General features: G+C 39.9%; 2 protein-coding genes and 1 long non-coding RNA gene across 3 annotated transcripts; all 3 read left to right on the top strand.

Annotated features, from left to right (window-relative positions):
- The first annotated feature begins 1,163 nt into the window (after positions 1-1,163).
- Positions 1,164-8,791, top strand: LOC102225417 (dimethylaniline monooxygenase [N-oxide-forming] 5-like). The gene is made up of 11 exons (XM_023339981.1): positions 1,164-1,267; positions 2,930-3,068; positions 3,169-3,357; positions 3,450-3,615; positions 3,962-4,104; positions 4,232-4,428; positions 5,761-5,896; positions 5,988-6,207; positions 6,331-6,403; positions 6,519-6,771; positions 7,790-8,791. Exons 2-11 carry the CDS (start codon positions 2,937-2,939, stop codon positions 7,937-7,939), a joined length of 1,659 nt encoding a protein of 552 aa, XP_023195749.1. The 5' UTR covers positions 1,164-1,267; positions 2,930-2,936; the 3' UTR covers positions 7,940-8,791.
- Positions 8,792-10,473: 1,682 nt separating this feature from the next.
- On the top strand, positions 10,474-16,696 carry LOC102221012 (dimethylaniline monooxygenase [N-oxide-forming] 5-like). The gene is made up of 11 exons (XM_023339235.1): positions 10,474-10,671; positions 11,075-11,208; positions 11,782-11,970; positions 12,060-12,225; positions 12,306-12,448; positions 12,540-12,739; positions 13,208-13,441; positions 13,572-13,693; positions 14,934-15,006; positions 15,085-15,154; positions 15,233-16,696. The coding sequence occupies exons 2-11, from the start codon at positions 11,077-11,079 to the stop codon at positions 15,590-15,592; spliced, it is 1,689 nt and encodes a 562-aa protein (XP_023195003.1). The 5' UTR covers positions 10,474-10,671; positions 11,075-11,076; the 3' UTR covers positions 15,593-16,696.
- A 133-nt stretch (positions 16,697-16,829) lies between these two features.
- LOC111609691 lies at positions 16,830-19,479 on the top strand. The gene is made up of 2 exons (XR_002753261.1): positions 16,830-17,033; positions 19,161-19,479. It is a non-coding gene; the product is annotated as an uncharacterized LOC111609691 (long non-coding RNA).
- Positions 19,480-21,292: the final 1,813 nt, after the last annotated feature.

A 21,292-nucleotide genomic window follows, 5' to 3' on the forward strand; every position in this document is an offset into this window, starting at 1 on the left:
TGTATTTTTTCCCATTCCTGAAGGAAGGACATACTTGCAGGGATGGAATACAAATACACTTTTCAGATCTTCGTCTTTAAAAATGCTGAACGGAGGGGGGAACGCATCTTCTAGATGCTTCAACAGACTGAGATGTTTAAAGTGTTGATGTGAGGTCTGAACGTCATTCAACGGTAACCCAACTTACCGTCCTTTCACAGGACATGACCCATAGTCTCCGTTTCGTCAAGAGAACTGTCCTGTCTGAGCACAGACGCTGAAAGGCAGTCAGAGGCAATCTCTGAGTAAACAATAGTTTACTGAAGAGTTGACACTCATAAGTTGGGAAAGTTTGTACACATTAACCAATTTATTGATTCCATCTACTGCAGACTTACCAAGTGCAATCGGGTTCACATAAAATGATTTGGGAACTATAGCAATGCAACCCAGTCAGCTGTGACCTTGACTTTTAGTCAGCGTGATGAAGGACAGAGTGATTGAGGAAGAACTGTGACCTGCTGAACAGACGTCAGTAGACGGACTGAGGACAGAGGATGCAGCTGCACAGACGAGCTCCACGAACTGCAGAATTATTTTTATTTTTTTAAACTTCGTGTTTTTAGATTTGTTTCACGCTCTGTCGTGTACAACGAGTTCACTCCTATCCACGCCGTCTTGTTTGTAACCGCAGTTTGTCAAACGGCGCGCGCATCTAGACGGCGGTGTGCACGCGCAGCAGCTCTCTCAAACAGGTTAGAGTAACACGCGCGCGTCCGAGCGAGCGCACACCAGACATTAGTGATAATTAATATCACCATGTACTTTTTTATTATTATTATAAAAATAAAAAATAAAAAGCACATCTTGACCAAACCGTGCTGCCCATATTTGTAACGACTCTTGACATGTTTTTTCTTCCTCGGTTGTCTAACAGCTCACGGTTTTCCCGGCATCGGCGGATCAGGTCCTCAAAGTTTTGGACCGCCCCTTTAAAGCCACATGACCCAAACTTAAGAGTACAGTTACAGTAGTCTGTACTACGGCACTACTGATAAAGCTCTAAAATAAAGAAAAAATACTTCCATAAATTAATTGATGGTGTATTTCTCTGATTAATAAAAGAAAAAGTACACGATCCTCTCATCCACAGACTGTATACAGATACAGTCGGGTGTCTTTGTTGCCTGGAGAGAAAAAAAAAAAAAACTCAGCAGCGGTCTGTATAAAAGTCGGCGCTCTGATGAGATTCGTCCCTTTTCCAGAGACAGGCCAAGAAGCACACAAGGTAAGACAATTAAGCTACTGCAAGAAAGCTTTTTATTATTATTTTTTTTACAGCTGTTACGTTATTTTTCACAATTAAATCCTTTCATCTTTAACATGCCTGCTCTTTAAAGTCGTGAAGAAAATAGCGAGGTTATTACAAATCTCGCCATGGTTTTGCACTGTTATTATTTTTTTGCATGGATTGTGTTGTTATTATGCATTTACATAGAACATTCCAATTGGTGTATTAAAAGGTTAAAATATCTACCAGCTTTTACGTTTTCTTGAAAAAAAATTTGAATGAGAAGAAAACGCACGCTGTTATTTTATTTCAACAAATGGAACATCAGAACATTGTGCAGAAGGTTTTTGAAAATAGTTTTTATTTTGTACATATACTGTATATATGTATGTATATATATATATATATTGTCTTTGACATATTTCTGTTTGTTAAAAAAAACAATACAATCAAAGTTTCTCTGTGCAAAAAAAAGTAAGGATTAACCAAACTTTTCAATAAAAAAAAGAGACAAAAGTTGCACAAGGCAAAAAGTTCCAACGGGGAAAGATAACGGGTCTTAACAGGAACTGCACAGATGTGATATAACAATTTGCGGGGTCATTGGGTTTATGTGATTTAAAGCAAAACCTTTGTTCTGCTTCTAGGAACTTGTTTTATGGCTCTGGCTGCAATCAAGAGCAGAGCATTACTGAGGGTTTTATCTGGAAGCCACAAAAGGCTGCCTCCCCTCAAATGTTGGCCGTGTTTATCAAAACTCAAACTTATCTTTAAGTGCTTGCACTGTAATGATTTTTTTGTGAATTCAGCTGAGCAACAGTTTGGTGCTTTGCTCTGATTTCATCATCACATAAAACTATGGTCACATTTAGAAACCACTTTGTAAGATGTTTTTTGCTAAAAAAAAAAAAAAAAGAGACTTTTTTTTTTTACCTTTGTTTCTGTTTACAAGTGGTGCTAAATGCACCATTACCTGTATAGGAGTAACATGAACAATATTTTTTCGAAAATGAACAATTAAACCGGATTGAAGTCAAGAAGCGCTGATTGTAACTTTTTTTTTTAAAGCACAAAAAATGTTTTCTTATCTCGTGGTCATATGAAAAGTATTGCTAGAGAAAACCTCATCTAAATCACCTGAGACTCTGCCATTTTTCCACCTTCCTCCTCAAGCTGCGTCTTGCCAAGGGAATGTAGTCAAAACTTGTTGAAGTGTGTAAGCACACTCAAAAGGAGACAGATCCTTCTAATAGGAAAGAGAACAAGAAGTTCCTTTACACAGCAGAGAAACAAATGGTAGCAGTTTGGAAAAAAAAGGTTGGATTCAGGATTTAAACGGCGAAGGATGAAAACATATTATAACCCACACATAAAATGTTTTCCTGCTTTAAGCAACCACCTTGACTGGCAGGTCAGTAATGGGTTTTGAAGCATATTTCTGTAGGTTGTATGCTAAAACCCTAAAATTGTGGGGTAAATAGTAATTCTAGTCTGCTCTAAAGACTTCTTTAAAGTGAGTTTGTGACACATCATTACTTTAATTTGATTCAACAATTTAAAGTTAATTGCGTGGAACACCGTGACATAGATTTTTCAGTAAAATATTTGATCTTATCCACTGTAACTTATACACTTTTCTGTCTTCCTGTCCTGTTGCAGCTCCATCATGGTGCAGAGAGTCGCAGTGATCGGGGCGGGCCCCTCGGGTCTCACCAGCGTCAAGGCTTGCCTGGATGAGGGCCTGGAGCCCACCTGCTTCGAAAGCAGCGACGACATAGGAGGACTCTGGAAGTTCAAGGCAAGAATCTGCTGGCTGCTGCTGTGGAGATCGTTTTAATCCTGCAGATTTCCCTGAGGAAAGCAGTGACTGAGTCACTTTCAATTCTCCGTCTTCCCAGGAAGTCTCCGAGCCGAACAGGGCCAGCATATATCGCTCCCTAACCATCAACATCTGGAAGGAGATGATGTGCTACAGCGACTTCCCCATCCCAGCTGATTACCCAAACTACATGCACCACTCTAAGATCCTGAAGTACTTCAGGATGTACGCAGAGCACTTTAAAATACTGCAGCACATTCGTTTCCAGGTAAATGCACAGGAAGAAGACCTCATTAAATCATTCTGGAGCTGTTCAGAGAGCTTTGTTGACCTTTTCCTTGCTCTTTGTCTATAACTCAGACCTCGGTGAAGAAAGTCACGCAGAGACCGGACTTTTCTCGCACCGGCCAGTGGGAGGTGGTGATAGAGAATAAAGATGGACTGGAGGAGAGGCACATCTTTGATGCAGTCATCTGCTGCTCCGGTCATTTCAACTACCCCAACCTGCCTCTTAAAGACTTTCCAGGTAAAACATGGTGGAAAACACAGAGCCTTGTGCAAGTATTCATTCTTGAACTGTTTGATATTACGCTACAAAAACACAAGTATTATCAAGTATTCTTTGTTTTTTTTGTCTAGCTTCTAGTGAAGTTATCTTATAGTACACTTGAATCCAAACTAACTTACAAGCTTGTTTTAAGTGAACAGGTCCTTGATATTGATTTTAAAAATGAAGTACACTTTCCTTTGGCAGATTTTTCACTTGTAACATTGGAAAAATGTACAAATAATTTCATAAGTTGCTGTTTTAATGCTAATCATCCTCGTTATTTGCATTCCACACGCTCAAATATTTTTCCAATATGTTCCAGGAATTGAGACGTTTGAAGGAAAATACCTCCACAGCTGGGACTACAAGGGACCTGAGGACATGCACGGGAAGAGAGTGGTGGTCATCGGCATCGGCAACTCAGGAGGAGACATCGCCGTGGAGGGCAGCAGAGTAGCAGAGCAGGTCGAGAAGACTTTCTGTTTTTTTTACAGCTGTTGCCACATTGAAAGTCTTGCTCTCCCTGTAAAATGCACTGCACACTTTCAGCGATGGCTTCATTTACTTGTTGTCCTTGAATCTTTTCCCGCAGGTGTACCTGAGCACTCGCAGCGGTGCCTGGGTCATCCGTCAGGTTTCCGACAACGGCTTGCCGGTTGACAGGTTCAACACGCGCTTTGTCCATGTCATGTTCAAGCTGCTGCCCATGAGTTTTCTCAACTGGCTGGGGGAGAAGAAGCTCAACGCCATGTACGATCACGCGGTGTACGGCCTCAAACCCAAACACAGGTACGGTACTTCAATGCTATGAAGAGGGGGGTCAATCGTTGTTTTCTGAGCAGATAATTATTTTCCTCAGCAAAACTAAATTGGTATTTGTCAATCAAATTGCAGCATCTCCTCACTGATCACCCTTTATGGAGTGTCGTCACTCTGTTGGGGAGCATGGTCTAAAAGCTACTCCAATCGTCATCAAAGTTTTCTGATTCCAGCTATAGAACAACAAACCATTATGTCCAATCTAGCAGGAGAGCAGCTTGAACTGTCAAAACAAGACCTTGGATAGATAGGTGCCTAAGCATCCACTAGATTGCAATATGTTGCTCAAGGTGCCGCTGAGGGTTAACTCAGCGGCATCTGAGCCAGCCAGTCTGAGCCAGACTGTATCTGACAACACAAGTGTCTCCTGCTGTCAGTAGAGTCAGTGGGCCAACAGGAAAATATTAACCTCACTGTGGGAAATAGGCATGCATACTTTGTTGCTTTGACATGCACCACCTACCAGGGGTTAAGCTCGAGTTATCTAGGGGTAAAGCTCCAACACGTGTTTTCCCAACTGTGTTAGACTGTCGGAGCAAGAGCTGTTCTATAATCTGTTCTGGATTTGATCAAATCTTTTGTGGGAGCAAGAAACACGACTGCTTAGTATTAAGTTAGAAAGGAATCTTTAGACTACGAGGGCATCAAACCCTTGTTTTGCTAATGTTCTACGAATATTCTACTAATGACTATTGGGTTCATCTGTGTTAAAGCAGAGAGTCTTGGAGGACTGGAGTTTGACACCTGTGAAATTGATTTTAAATCTCTTTGCACTCCACTAAAACCGGGCTGGATAAGATGGGTAAAAAGCCTAGAAAATGAATTCATCTGTGACTCCAGTGTCATAATCTTGCACAACAACTTTTAACATAACTCTGTTTATTCAATCTGGGGTAAAAAAAAAAGAAAAAGAAAAGAAATGTTAAGAAAAAGTATCCAAATTTATGGACAACAATTCCATTGAGATTAAAACATTTTTTACTAACAGTAATCAGTCAGGGTGTGGCAGGAGAGAGAAGGGCTAAAGATGTGCTGCAAAGATCCTGAAGTACCAAACACTAGAGGGCAGTGTGCTTCACCACACCCCACAATGTTACACAAACAATGATTCTATTTCCACCATTTCAAAATGAAAAGACAAAAACACGCCAAGAACATTTTTCCAAGACAATAATCACCATGATTGCTCCAGGATTACCTGATTGCAGTTCAGAAAATAAACTATCTCTACTTGATTTTCAGAGGATTTCATCATGTTTGCAGTCTACTGTTAAATCATTATCTCCTCTTCTTTTTCCTAAGACTCTTCAGCCAGATTCCAGTGATCAACGATGACCTTCCCTTCAAGATTTTGTCCGGGTCAGTCCTCGTCAAGCCAAACTTGAAAGAGATCCGTGGCTCCACCGTGGTCTTTGATGATGGCAGCGCTGCGGAAAATGTTAGAGGAAAACGAGATGTGTCCCAACCTTTTGTTTCTTTGAGGGGGGGAAAAAACAACAACCTTCTAACCAACGTATTTCCTCTCACAGGTGGATTTGATTGTGTTCGCCACGGGGTACAACTATGATTTCCCCTACTTGCCGAAGCACGTCATGTACAAGTCGGGGCACCGTGTGGGCCTCTACAAACATGTTTTCCCCCCAGTCCTTGAGCAGCCTACTCTGGCTATTGTGGGATTTATCCATTCTGACGGATCCATCATGCCACAGGCTGAGATGCAGGCCCGCTTTGTCACTCGTGTCTTCAAAGGTGAGGCTTCACTTCAACAGAGGCCTTCTTGAAATGGTGCAAATACTACTTACTTGTCCCAACCTCGGCACAGACGTAAAGGTCTGGTTGTTAAATGTCTGCTTTCTGTCTTTGGCCCTTCAGGACATAAGAAGCTTCCCTCAAATCAAACCATGATCAAGGCTGTTGAGAAGGACACCAAAAACATTGAGAAAAAGTACGAGCGACATTCATTATGACCTAGATGAAAGGTTCTTAACATTACAAGCCTGAAAGCAAGGCTTTTAGTTCTGTTGAAATCGTTTTTAAGCTCACATGTTTTTCTCCTGCAGCTACGTTGTGTCGAGGCTGACGCCACTGCAGGTGGACTTTCTCGAGTACATGGACGACTTAGCGAAGGACATCGGAGTGCGCCCAAGTCTCCTCTGGCTGCTCCTCACCGACTTCCCCCTGTTTATGCGGGTTTTCTGGGGACCCATCACTGCTTACCAGTACCGACTGATGGGACCGGGAAAATGGGACGGGGCCCGCAGGGCGATCTTCACCCAGCTGGACCGCCTGTACCAGCCCCTGAGAACCCGACAGGTCTGAAATGAGTGCTTTGTACACTCCTGGTCAGAAGTTTACATACAGTCATCATCTGCACTAATATTTTTTTAACTGCTTCATTTTTTTTTTACATTAGAATAAAACGCAGAACCTCATTAATTTTCAAAATAATTAAATGGCATATGGACTGCACTTGTATAGCATTTTGATCACTCAAAGCATTTCACACTAGAGTCACATTTATTCAGCGATATGCAGTTTGGGGTTAAGTGCCTTGCCCAGGGGCATATCAACATGTGGCAGTAAAAAGCTGGAATTGAACCTACAACCTTCAGATCACAAGAAAACTACTCTACCCATAGAGCCACAACAGTCACCCCATAAATGAAGGGATTTCTCAAAGTCCTCAAAATATACATGCAAAGTAAAATATAACTGAAATCTTATATTTCTAACAGTCAACAACAAGTTTCTGGTAGATCTGTAACCTTGGCACAATTTGAAGAGCTGATTTCAGGCATGTAGTTTCCTGGCATAGATAAAACTTAAGCATAATCAACATATTTTATGTGGGGTTAAAGTTGGGGCTATTCTAGAGGCCTAATGTTGTGTAGAGTGAACCTTGAGTGTTGGTCCAATGTGGTTCATGGGCCGTTCCTGTTCATTTTAACTAACTTCCTGCCATCTGAGAGGATCATTTAGTACAAATGGTTAGAAACTTGGACACATTTGCGCGATCCAAGAGTTGAATAATCCCAAACATACATTGAAAGTGATTTCAGAATGGATCAAACTGGCCAACCTTGAGCTTCTGGGAGGATTCTGACCTACATCTCTGAACCTGTATGTTTAATTTGATCATGTTTCGGGAAAAATCCACAATAAATTACCCCTTCAGCCTGATTTTTACATCTAAATATTGTTGAATTTGTATTATCATGCCATCTTTAAAGAAAGAATACTTCCAATGGATCATCAAAACACCCAAATCAATTTGACTTTCATGCCGTTTGACGAGTAAATTCAGACAATAACTGTTTGTGTGCTCCCACAGCTGGGGCCTCGGCAGAGCTCGACAGCAGGCCGCCTCTTCAAGTGGAGCTTGCTGCTCGTGGCTGGAGGAAGCGCCCTCTACTACATCCAAGTTCACAATCCCACCATCATCCCCACCCTGATGTCCAAACTCCGTCCACCAACCGTCTAAGAAACCCCAAGTTTAGAACCTCTGATGTTAACTGTGGACATGTGTCAGTCACGCAGCAGTGTAACCCTATCGAACAATGCAGCTCTTTTTACTTTAACATGCAACGCCGGTGACACTCAGACTAGCCTGCACTGAAGTAATGTTTCATATTGCAAAAACTATTGCAGTTTAACTGTTTACAAGCAGGCCAGAACTAAACACTGCAGACCATTGTTTATTGACAAGAAGGGAGGATGTTGAGCCAGGATCAGAAAGCTGACAGAGTTCACCTTCCTGAACTATGGAAGCAGAAAAGAAGAGGGAGAGACACAAGAAGTCAGGGAAAGCAAAATAAGGACATCAGCTGTTCCTATAATGAACTGGGCTCTGATTATATATGTCATACAAAAAGCATTCCTGAGAATAATGTGAACCTGCTTTGTTCATGTCAAACCCACCTCTTGTGCATTTTTAGGATAGATTCATGGTTGGAACACCAAATTATGTCTAAAGTTCAAACATTCAGGTGGTAACTTGAGGTAAAATGACCAGAGTGTTCTTAGGTTTAAGAGCCGCGGTTTGACTTCTCCATAGATTCCTGCCTCTTGTGGTTTAAACATTGCCTGCACTTGTCAAAAACTCTGCACAGTTTGTGTTGTAGTTCTTCTCCTGCACCAACAACCAGACGCTGTCGTCACCATAAATATGCTACCATTACAAAACTGTTTCTTTTTGTCTTTTTGATATTACATTATTTTTCATATAGACTACTAACTTCTGGTGTTTTCAGTGAACACGAAACGGCTTTTGTCATTTGAATAAACGTTTTAAAGGAACATTAAAGCAATAGGTGCTGCTAATGCTACTTTTCCACCCAGAGTTTGACTGAGTGCTCTTTTTTTATTTCTTCTTTCTGTCTTAGGCTTATTATCTCTTTTTTCACTCTAAGAAGCAATTAGAAAATCTTAATGTAAAATGAAACCTCTCTTGCAGCTCTGCAAGCTTAGAGAAGATTCAACAGCAGGTCAAGCATGCGCGCCTGTCTGTTTTGAGAGTGATGAAGGTATTGGCGGCCGGTGGAAGATCAATATCGGAGCAGATTTTGTAATGTTTCTGTTGTCTCACATGTATAAAATATGAGCAGAAATCTCCCTGCTTGTGGGCCGCTGTTGGCCGTCTTTGTTAGTTTCAGCCTCTTTTTTCTGAATCTATGGGAGCAGACTGATGGCATGAACCCCACCTTGATTTAGTCCCTCCTTCTGCAGTCAAAAATACAACCAAATAGGCCCACAGCCTTAATGAAGACCATAGAAACTGGCACACATTTTTCGTTTGAGTATTGGTTTAACATGCTTTTCCTCTGCAGCCACAAAAATGGTTGTATTCAACTGATCAAGGCACTTAAATACTATAAACCAGTGGTTCTTAACCTGGGTTCGATCGAACCCCAGGGGTTCGCTGAGTCGGTCTCAGGGGTTCGGCGGAGCCTCTGCCGCGGAGGTGAAGACACACTTGTGTAAAGTCGTGATGACACGCCCCGCTTGGCCATCGCTTGCTGCAGAGGATCATGTTGCATTGCTCGGCCAATCAGGGCTGCGGGGAATTTAGTGCGCGCAGTATCAGCGGCTGTCGTAGTTGTACGTCGCGTGGTTTCTTTCTTAATATTTTAATCCATACTAAATATGTCGAGCAAAAGAAGAAGAAAATGAACAGACTTTGCTCTGAAGATGCACTTGCCAAGGTGAAGCCACGCCTCTCAAACAGCAGAAGTCACACTGATTTGCAGGTATGTCATTTGTGCAATACTTTATTCTGGCCCCAAAAAAGTATTTTGTGGATTCAAAATGACAAAAAACAAATTAAATTAAAAATAAAACAAATAAAGAAAAAAAATTAATTCTGTGAAAAAATCCAAATTGATTTTTAATTAGTAAAATAGTAAAAAAAAAATATATTTTGGGGGGCTGAAATTCTTTTATGGGGCCGAAATATTTTTGGGGGGCCAGAATAAAGTAACACTGTAACTTGCTGTGAGTTCATGGTTTTGTTCTTTGAGCAGAGGTGACGTTCATGCATTGCTCATTTTGTGCACCAGCAAAAAACATATACATATGTCTTGAATTTGGAAAAAGTTTTTATTTTATTTATCACTAAAGAAGGGTTCGGTGAATGCTCATATGAATCTGATGGGTTCGGTACCTCATAAAAGGTTAAGAACCACTGTTTTGGAGTGTTAATTTAACAGATGTGGAAAAATGCATTATAACAATTTTTTTTTTTAGTTTAGCTTAGCATCGTTTAGTTTAGTTCAAATATTTGATGTAGCCAGAAGACATATCAGTATTTTCTCAGAGTTGAACACGGACATTATTTTTATGCCTTCTGAAAACTTACTTTGTTGTTCACAGTGTATAGTTTTATTTTTTCTTTGTATGTTTAAAATCTTGCAAAAAAAATATTTTAAGCGTACCATCTGGTCAACCCTGCAAATAGTTCCCTCAGCACCACGGAGGGTTAAACTCCCTCCTCTGCCTTACTGTTCAACTGCTGACGTCGCTGCAGCGGCTCGGTTTACAGGCTCTAAAGGCTCTTTCAAAACTTCCGGCTGCTTTGCAACTTTGCTTTTACACAGCTTACAACAAAAGGAGAGAGCAGTCGTGCACATGTAGCATTTCTCACAGACTGCAAAAATATGAGCACTGTTGCTAAATAACTGCAAGGCAACCTCCTGCCTCTGTCTCTGTGAAGTCCGGGTGAGTAAAATAAGTCTATTGTCATACATACTTTGCAAGCTAATACTAGTGAAATCATGTAATGATAACTAATTGTTCGTAACTGCTGCTAAGTTCATTTTTGTATTGTTCAGTAACTCACACAGATTTTAGTGTTTGATGTGTCATTTTCACAGCTCATCGAGGATGTACATAACTCTTTTGCTTTTGAATAAAACTTTATTGAAGTTTCTGCAGAGTGACAGATTAAACCAGGGGTGCTCAATACGTCGATATATATACTGTATATATATATATATATATATATATATATATATATATAGTCGTATATATAGTAGTGATTGCCTAAAGATGATTTTATTGTGCAAAACTGAAACGTTGCTTTGCAAGATGAAACCTCTCTGACAATCCTGTTTCTCCTCAGCGATGGTTCGCCGTGTGGCAGTAGTCGGTGCAGGCAGTTCGGGTCTGGCCTGTGTCAAAGTCTGCTTGGAGGAGGGCTTGGACCCTGTCTGCTTTGAAAGTAGTGATGACATTGGTGGCCTGTGGAAATTTAAGGTGGGACAGGTGGAGTAATTTTGATAGAACTTGTTAGTCAAGCTGCTACCCAAGTGTCTTCTTACCAAAGAAAAACCTAAGGCTGTTTGGTAAACATAAATATTCAAGTCAGGCATTTGTTTTTATTTTTACTTTTTTTTATTTTAGTTAGCTCTATCTATAATTCTATCATCTCTGGTCAACTTTATTTTTCCCATTCCCACAGCATAATACTGCGTCCACCTTGTTTTTTCTAACAGAATTGGGTTTAGGTTGATGTGTAGTGTTAGTTTTTGACTTGATTTTGGTCTTGTCTTACCACAGGACCTTCTTTCACACAAATGGATGGTTAAATTGATTCTGAAGGCAGTCAGCTGCACTGAGTTTGATCTAAACGGTTCACTTTAAAGGGAGTTAAATATAAATGCAACCATCTTATTTACATAGACAAAAACATTGGACTCAATGTATCACTTTTTTCTTCCACTTCAGAATCATGCAATCTTTTGTGTTTGTAAGTGCGTAAGGCACAGTAATGGTCTTCTTTAACAGCTCCCGTCTTTATTTTATTTTTATTTTTTTCTGCGCCTGCAGGAGTCTCCAGAACCAGATCGATCCAGCATCTACCGCTCTCTGGTGGTGAATACCTCCAAAGAGATGATGTGCTTCAGCGATTTCCCCATGCCTGACGACTATCCCAACTACATGCACAACTCCCAGCTGCTGCAGTACTTCAGGCTCTACGCTGCGCATTTTCACCTGCTCCAACACATTCGCTTTCAGGTCCGTCCTGTTTTGTTGTGGCCTTTTTTTTTAATATGAAAAGGTAATTGATCTCTACATTAAGGCTTGCGTTTCTGCACACGTTTCAGACCACTGTGAGGAGTGTTACACAAAGGCCAGACTTCTCAGTGTCTGGTCAGTGGGACATAGTGACCATGAACAAAAATAACGAGGAAGAAAGACACATCTTTGATGCGGTTCTGGTGTGTTCAGGACACTACACCCATCCGGTCTTACCCCTGTCAGATTTTCTAGGTATTAAGATTACTTCAGTAAATTTAAACTATCATAAAAGCCTTTGCCTCTGAGCTGTTTTGCCATATGTTTTTCTCCAGGACACGAAACATTCCTCGGCAGGCTTCTTCACAGCAGGGAATATAGAGACGCAGATTCCTTCAGGGGTGAAAGGGTGGTGGTTGTTGGCTTTGGGAACTCCGGAGGGGATGTTGCGGTAGAGATTAGCAGATCTGCAGAAAAGGTGAGAACAGGACAGACACAGGAGAACTGCCACGTTGTTTGAGAATCGAAGAGAGACGACAACAACATCTAATATTCTCCACCCTCTTCAGACCTTTCTCAGTGTTCGGGACGGGTTCTGGGTGATGAGCAGAATGGCCCATAGGGGCCTGCCCGTGGATATGACATTGATCTCCAGGTTCAACATCCTCCTGCTGCAGCTGCTCCCCAAGACTTTAATCAACTGGGCAGCAGAGAGAGCACTGAACCAGAAACATGACCATGAACTCTACGGTCTGAAGCCCAGACACAGGTATCACTGTTCGAATCAACCGACTAGTTTTGACTATTGCTCAAAAACAACAGGAGCTGAATTCAACGCAGACAAATTAGCGTAGCACGCAACAAAAATTTTATACCAGGCGGACCTCTCTAAGTTCAGTGTTGAAGACCACTCTGGCACTAACGCTGCAACCGACGAGGTCAATCATTCAGAACCAGACTGCTGGGCAATGTGGGCGCTGCACCAGATTTTCCGGTCAATAGGTGAAAAGGCATCTCAAACGTCCCTCACAGTATAGTGTATAAGTTCAGCTGAAAAATAATCAAGAGAAAGGTCCAAAAAATACTTATACACAATATTAAACAAGGTCAAGCACCAGACATGAAATCTAGGAAAGAAAAAACTACAGAAACAACAAAATAAAAATTTAGAGGCGCTATTGCACAGCAGCCTGCAAATAAATGTCAATAAACATCTCTTTTGCAATTTATTTCACAGACTTCTGGACAAAAGGCCTCTGGTCAATGATGATCTTCCTGGTCGAATTCTTCAGGGAGCCCTTGTCATGAAGCCCAACATACGAGCTTTCAAGGATTCAGGAGTTACATTCGAAGACGGGACAGTTGAAGACAACATTGACTCTGTGGTCTTTTGTACAGGATATAAAGGAATCTTCCCGTTCTTGCCCTCTGCTCTGTCTGAAGGGCCACACAGTGAGCTGACGCTATACAAGTAAGTCAATGCAGAGAAAGGTTCACTGTTTAAGGGGGACAGACAAGATACATCACAGAACATGATGTAAAGCGTGTGCTTTATATTATGAAAGATTACTTAATTTATTTACTTTTTTGTCATAATTCAGAAGAGTGTTTCCTCCGTCTCTTCAACAACCCACGCTGGCCGTCATGGGTTTTTTCCAAGTAAGGGGACCAATCATGCCGATTGTGGAGATGCAGGTCCGCTGGGCTGTGAAGGTGTTTTCAGGTAGACACAATATGTATACACACAGTGACTTACTAAAGTATTCATAGCCCTTTTGACACGATAAACCCACAAACGTCAATATATTTTAAAATAATTGTGTGTGACAGACCCACAAAAGGTAATTCCTAATTGTAAAATTGTTTTTCAGAATTAAAAAAAATTAAAATCTGAAAATGTGTCATACATTTCCTCCGCATGCATGTATGGATTCTCCCTCCGACTTCTTTCCTTCAGTCCAAAAAAAAAAAAAAGACAACTTGAAATTGTCCATTGGTATGAATATATGTGCTTTCTGGCTCTCTGTTGCTTGTGATGGACTGACAATGGACAGATTGGCAACACAGTAGACACATGTAATGGAAAACACTTGTGTGTGATAGAGAGCTAACACTGCGCTCTCCCATAACTCCCAACATGAATCATGTTAATGGTATGATGGGATACCTTTTACCCAACAGAATCATACAGACTGGTCAGAGTTAATGGGAGCTCAATACGGGGAAGAAAACCTGTGGTAACACTTTATTTGACGGGTTGTGAATAATTAAACTTTAGCTTTAATAACATAAAGCTACATAATTTTTAAAGTTTAATCAGTAATACTTTTATAACAAATTTATGTCAGATCAAGATTTCTTGGTTAATGTCAAGTTGTCGTAACGAAGACATTTTGAATAATGTCAACTTTGTATTAAAAGTGTCATGATTTACCGAATGACACTTTATGACAACAGTCATAAATATTCATGAAGACTTACTCATGTTCATGACAGGTGTTATGTCATGTTTATGACAGTCTTATTCACAACCCGTCAAATAAAGTGTTACCAAACCTGTCAGAAAGTGCAAATGACTTGAGACCGGGGCGAAGGTTCACCTTTCAACACCTCAGAGACCTCAGATACAGCCACAGCTGCAGCCGAGGGCTTTGATCAAATTCCGATCATGTTAGAATGGTGTAGTCAAAGCCCAGAGATGAATGCAACTGATAAATTCTGGCAGCACTTTTTGTGTCCCCAAATGTTTTCCACCAAATCCATTCTCAGGTTGAGTTAATTTGTAAAGAGTTCAAAACGTCTTTTATATTATTGATCTATCAAATAGAATTCCAATAAAAAATCCTTCATTTAAGTTTGTGGTTTTCAGAAGAAATCTAAAAAAGTTCAAGCGTTATGTATATCATTGCAAAACACTGTAAATTAATTTTGGGATGAAGAAGATGATACGTTTAATGTTTCAGGTTTGACTCGTCTCCCATCGACGCAGAAAATGCTTGAAGTCATTGAGACTGAAAGGAGGTTAAACTTGCCCAGGTAGCCATCATTCTCACACTCAAAGTTGATTTTTACGCCAAAATAAGTTGGCTGACATTCCTTCTTATGGTTTTTAAGCTTCCCTAACCCTCAACAAGCTGTTCTCCAAGTTGATTTCATCCAGTACTTGGATTTCATGGCCGAGGAGGTGAGTAGGTCCTAACACTTTGTTGTTTACAGCATCTAAGACACAGACAACCAAATAATAATAAGCTTTTCCTCACAGATTGGTGTTAAACCACATCTTTGGAGACTGCTCCTAACAGACCCAGTCCTCTGGGCAAAGATCTTCTTTGGTCCCTGCACTCCTTACCAGTATCGCCTCACTGGGCCTGGACAGTGGGCAGGAGCCAGACAAGCCATCCTCACACAGTGGGAGCGGGTTGCTAAGCCTTTCAGAAGCAGAGCGCTACCAGAGCCAGAGGTCCGGAGGTCTTTCCCGTGTTCTCCCTGGCTAACGGCATGTGCAGGAACTATGGTCATGGCTTTGCTTTTGTCACATAAGATTGTCCCGTTAGTCCAACGTGCCACCCAGATGCTGAGCAGGAGTAAGAGTTTTCTGGGTGATTTGTGGTTCACTGACTAACCTCAAAGACTTGAAATAATCGTCACTTAGAAGAACTGATGTAGAGTCGGCTGGATCAAAGCGACTTCACAGGGAATCAGAGGTAATCTGGACCTGAGTTGTCTTGCTTTGTGTTTCTTTACTGAGAATATACAAATAGAGTATACTCATCTTTTCGCCAGACTCGCTCTTCATCGCCATCAGTAAAACTCGCACATTCTCAGCTCAGCTTACGTTTGCCTTTCTGCAAATCCAGTTTAACCACTTACCTTTCTTGTCCACTGTGGACCCAGAGCAGTTTTCCCCTTGATAGTCTTCTTTTCAGAAATAATTTTTTCACATGCTGCCTGCTCCAGAGTCCAGTTGTGAAAACATGACAGACACTCTTAAGTCTGTTAGAATGATCAAAATCTTAATCGACTAATCCTCACTTTTGTTGGCATCATTTCAAGGATTGGTCAGGACAAAATAAGAGAGTCTTCATCAGCGCAGACAGAACAACTGCATAGTGTAGCATGAGATTAATATTACCTCAACATTTAAATTGCATTTGCATGAATACTGTAACAATGTTGCTATCTGGGCTTTCCATTTGTGATGCTGCACATTGTCTTGACGTGTCAAAGAAATCATTTACGGTCATTCTCGGCTAGAAAATTATATATGCTACGAAGAGGCAATGTTGGACAATTAATAACTTAAAGCAACAAATCTTCATAAGCAATGGAAATTTAAGACAAATATGTATCACTTTCACAAGGGTGTGATTTTCTTTGTCTTGCCCTTTCTTTTAGTTTGACATAACACATGTGTCAAACTCGAGGCCCGGGGGCCAAATCTGGCCCGCCGTAGCTTTTAATGTGGCTCTTTAAATTCCAAATTGCATCAATAACTTCTTCCAGTTTTTCACAAATCTGCAAAATTGACACAAAATTAAGAAATCTCCACATTTCTTTTTCTAATTTTACTGTAGATTTTCTCAAAATTGGTCAGACACACATTGAGTAACTGCAGCCTCACTTGATGTCACGTTATAGTCTGCAATTTATATGGAAAGTAATAAGAAGTCACATTTAACGTCATACATTAGCACAAACATCATAATTCCTTACAAACATTTCTAAATTGGCACCACAAAATCTGCAATTTTGACTGAAAAAAAACCACTAAAACAATCACAAAATCTGGGAAGAACAGCAATTTATTGATATTTTAGCTATTTATTGGGTTTTATCAAAACATTCTGGCGAAACCGGCCCTTTAAGAGCATTCAGGTTTTTGAATATGGCCCAAAATGAAAATGAGTTTGACATAAGGCTGAGGTTTCTGGGGACGAGTGTAAATACCAACACACTTGTGGAGTCAGCTGCCACCTGACAGAAGACGGCAGAAGACACCAGAGGTCGATCCCAGGAATGGACGATGACGGAAACTCAAACTGTGGAAGGAGAGCGGACACAAGGTAAGGATGGGGGTGGGAATCTGAATATTTACATCACAAGGCTCAGGCCTGGTTACCACTTATCGTGAACAAACCATTTGACATTCATTTCAGAGTACAAGCATCTCTAAAGCGGTGGTTCTTAACTCTGGTCTTCAAAGCAATCTGCCCTGCATGTTTTAGATGTTACCCTGCTATAATTTCAATTCGTGGCTGATTGACAAGTTTTTGCTGAACTGCAATCATCTCAGATGTCTTACATCACCTAAAACGTTCAGGGCAGGTTTGGGAAACACTGCTGTAAAACCACCTCCTAAAGGCTCCTGATTGTTCTCAGCTTGGGGTCAGATCTGTCTGTCTCCCTTTTCACACCAGAATTTAATCTGCCAGCAATTTTACTGAGTTTTCCAGCTAACCCTAAGGAAGAATTTTAAATAGCAATTATTATTATTTTGCTTTTCAATTTAAATGAAGCTTAAATTCATTTAAGCTTAAATTATCTGTAAGAGAGGCAGAAGAAACTCTTTGGATTATGAAAGTTGCAGACCTCTAGACTGTACCCTCTCTCTCTCTCTCTCGCCAAACACTGTTGATTGATCTGCTTTTGTGCTTCAAGAAATGAAATCTGATCTTCAGGCAGCCCTGTCTGCATTTCTGCAAGTTGAAACACAACCAAGTGGTTAAATAGGAGGACATGCAGCTTTTCTAAACCACTTTCTCCCAGGAGAGAAAAGGTCAGGTTGGTCAACTCCGTTAAATATTTAGCTTGTGTAGTAGTGGCCATTGTTTGCCAAACCAAACATCCAATGAAAGTCCCATCAAGCCACTATAAGGCACTTGGGTAAAATTTTTTGTACGCCGGCAAAAGAAGGTTCATTGTCCTAACTTGTTGATTGTTCTGGATGATTTATTTTTCCTATTTCAGCAAACAATTACAGAGTTCAAACTTTCCTTTGTTCTCATGCTGCCTCTCTTGCTCTGGTTAAAAAAAACCATAAGCCCCAAACCCAAATGCCTGCTGGTCCTTTACCAGGCCCCTACACTCATAGAAAGTGGGCTGACCCACCCTACTTCCTGTCTGAAGTAAGGTGGGCCTTACTTCAGACAGGCCCACTTGTCTGAAGTAAGTGGGCCTTCAGACAAGTGGGCCCACTTGTCTGAATTATTTTTCTTATTATATAAGAAAAATAATTAAACAAAAGATAAATAGAATAAACAATTATTAACCTGTACATTTACTCTGTAAATAATACAAAAAATAGAAATTTAAGAATAAAACTAACAAAATTCAAATGGATAAAGAAATAAAGAATAAATAGCTCCCACAGCTTATATATATATATATGTAACCCATGTTAATTTAACAAATATGAATTATAGCCTGTAGTACACTACATTGTCGATAGGTGGCAGTAAATGGTTTCAAGTAGTCTAAAACTACATTGATATGCCGCAGTATATGAACTAGAATAACCAGAAGATGAAACCGGAAGAAACGTTTTGTGGTCATTTTATTGACAAAACTCTGTGTTATTTTCAATATTTTTCAAGAGCTAGTTTTCATCTATGGTTGATTTTTCGATTCTTGTGTAACCGGACCCGGGAGAACTTTGTTTTTGATATTACATTTATTTGTTTTTTTGATGCGAATCTCCGGTGAGTTCTGTGCTATAATTTTCTTTGTTAGCTATCGATTAGCCACAAGCTAATATTTTGCTGTTATGTATTAAAAGTTATATTGTGATTTCATTTTACAGTTCAATGTTGAAAGGGAAAAAAAAACAATCGGAGATACTTGTTTATGATTAAGAATGTATGTTTTGTATGAAAATTAGCAATGCTTACGGCTAACTCTGAAAGGCTATTCTGCTAATATTGCGCCTTTTTTTTTCTTCTTGGAATACTGATACTGATGAGGTATCTAGTGACAGTGAGTTATTTATTCCACTGTGCGGAATTGAAGAATGCTAGAAAAAGATATGTCAATTCAGTGAATATTATGTTGTGATGTTTTGTTGAGCTAAAAGACAAAATTGGTTGTCGCAGCTGTAAATTATTTTATTTACATGGAGTGAAAGATAAACATTCACTGAAATGACTTAGAATGGTGTATCACAAAATAGTAAAATACATTTCTGCTATATGCAGGTTGTTTTTTTTGTGTTGAGAGACATCGTGTGAAGAACGGCGAGCCAGGATCCAAAAGAGCAGATTGAGATTGTGTCCACTACGACGTCAAAGAATAACGTTCTTCTGTTCCACTTGATCGGTGGGATTGCACATATTAACACTACCCGGGTAGCTACCATATAACATTCAGATCTGAAAACTGAATTGAACTGAAAAAAAAGAAAGGAAAAACTTTTGAACTCGACTGACTTGACTTAGGACTACCAAAAGGAAACATTGACTATTTTGTTCTGTTTCATTATTGTCAAATTGTGTAATAAATGTGTTTTGTTCAACACATTGTTTCCCTCGCTCCTCCTGAGTTGAACCTAGTTCTGATGCGCTATTTAATTGTAAAGATTAATAGTCACCGATTCCTTTGTTACAGGTGCCTTACCAGATAAGTACAAAGTCTTACATATATATATATATATATATATATATATATATATATATATATATATATATTTTTTTTTTTTTTTTTTTTTTTTTTTTTTAATTAAAAATTGAAGTCATAAGAAGAGTAGGGATATTCTGAGTCCAAGATTAAAGGGATTAAGATGGTTGCTATATAAAATTACTTTTCAAAGGGCAGCTTTACCAAGAGTTTCTTTAAAATATAACCATTCTAACAATTATCTTAAACTGTTACATCTGTTTTTGGGGCTGTGGGAGTTCAGTCAGTACTTCTCGCTGTGATTTTTGGTTTGTAAAGCAAAGACTGCCAGTGTTTATGTCAATGGTTTTATGCAGGAGTCTGAAATTTAACAATTCACTATGTTCCTCTAGAAATATAACTATTTTATAATTTTTGACAAAGAGCATGCTTCAGTGGAACTGTGATTCTACTGTGTAAGGAGAAAATTGACAGTTCAATGAAGCCACGTTTACCAAGTGGAGGATCCTGGTTAGAACTGAAAGCCACTTTAAGCTCAATGGTTTGTGTGAAAATGAGTTTATTAACCTTTGAGGGAGGATATTTTCTCCAGTTGTTGTTTGATTCTTTATTTTAAAGAGGCTGAGAATCACCTGTTGGATATTAAACACTTGATTTTATTTATATAGTGTCTAGCTCCAAAATGTTGTGATTAGAAAAGGCTGAACTAAAACTTTCCATGCAGTGGCTCTTTCTGATAAAGGCAACCACCCAGGGCGTTCTCATTCGAGGGCATGGGACAACGCCCCACGACCTTTGTCCTCTACCACCACCCAGGATTAACCTGTGGGGAGTGATTGACCGGAGGCGCCGGTATGGTTGTTCGCCTAGGGCACCTGACTGCCTCCGTTTCCATGTTATCAAATCACTTTCTAAGTTTTGCAACTTTAAAAGTGTGGTTAGACAATTTAATGACTGTCTGTAAACTCAGTGGGTTGTTTAAAAAAATATAGACATCATTTCTATAAATGTAGTTGTATATTGACTGCTGGTTACTTTCTCCCTCTTGTGGTCAAAAGGAAACAAGTGGTTGTTCTCTCCCATCTATTAGCGTGTTGCATGTTTCTTTTTCAACTTTCATAATGTGGATGGAAACAAATACAAAGATTTATTTTTTTGTGACTACATTAATTAAAGGGAGGGAGGATTAATCTCTTGTTGTCGTCATCAACAAACTCAAAGGCTGAATGTGAGAAAGTCTTAAATTAACAGGTGCACAAGACCACATTTTCACATGTCTCAATATTTTCAAATGTATTTATTTGATCCAAATCTTCCTTCCAACACTGATTTGTGGTCTTTAATGACAAAACAGGACCAGCCAAGTCATTAAAGCAACTGAACCTCCTGCACAGACAAATTAAAGCTACACATCATTCAAATGAACAGAATTAAAAATCAGACCACATTCCCTGACTTTTTTCTCTCCCTGTCTTGTTTCTCCTGCAGTTTAATCTGGTCTAGCTGGTCAGGATTCCCTCTGCTGCGAGCATCGCTTCTTCCACCAGAAGGTGGCAGTGATGGGCGCCGGCCCCTGTGGTCTGAGCAGCATTAATGTAATGCTGAAGGCTGGGTGTCAGAAAGAGAAGGAGCTTCTTAAAGAGACAAGGCGTCAAACTGCAAAGTCAAATTTCTTTGTTTCGATACATACAACCACTGGGTGCACCGATTGCAG

This window comes from Xiphophorus maculatus, chromosome 9 (assembly GCF_002775205.1).
Source record: "Xiphophorus maculatus strain JP 163 A chromosome 9, X_maculatus-5.0-male, whole genome shotgun sequence".
NCBI lineage: Eukaryota > Metazoa > Chordata > Actinopteri > Cyprinodontiformes > Poeciliidae > Xiphophorus > Xiphophorus maculatus.

Excerpts from the sequence above, each read along its gene's own strand:
- LOC102225417 (XM_023339981.1), top strand. The coding sequence starts at position 2,937 with ATGGTGCAGAGAGTCGCAGTGATCGGGGCGGGCCCCTCGGGTCTCACC. Across the intron at positions 3,616-3,961 it reads GCCTCTTAAAGACTTTCCAG|GAATTGAGACGTTTGAAGGA; the intron begins GTAAAACATGGT and ends AATATGTTCCAG. Across the intron at positions 6,772-7,789 it reads AGCCCCTGAGAACCCGACAG|CTGGGGCCTCGGCAGAGCTC; the intron begins GTCTGAAATGAG and ends GTGCTCCCACAG.
- LOC102221012 (XM_023339235.1), top strand. The coding sequence starts at position 11,077 with ATGGTTCGCCGTGTGGCAGTAGTCGGTGCAGGCAGTTCGGGTCTGGCC. Across the intron at positions 13,442-13,571 it reads AGTGAGCTGACGCTATACAA|AAGAGTGTTTCCTCCGTCTC; the intron begins GTAAGTCAATGC and ends GTCATAATTCAG. Across the intron at positions 13,694-14,933 it reads GGCTGTGAAGGTGTTTTCAG|GTTTGACTCGTCTCCCATCG; the intron begins GTAGACACAATA and ends TTAATGTTTCAG.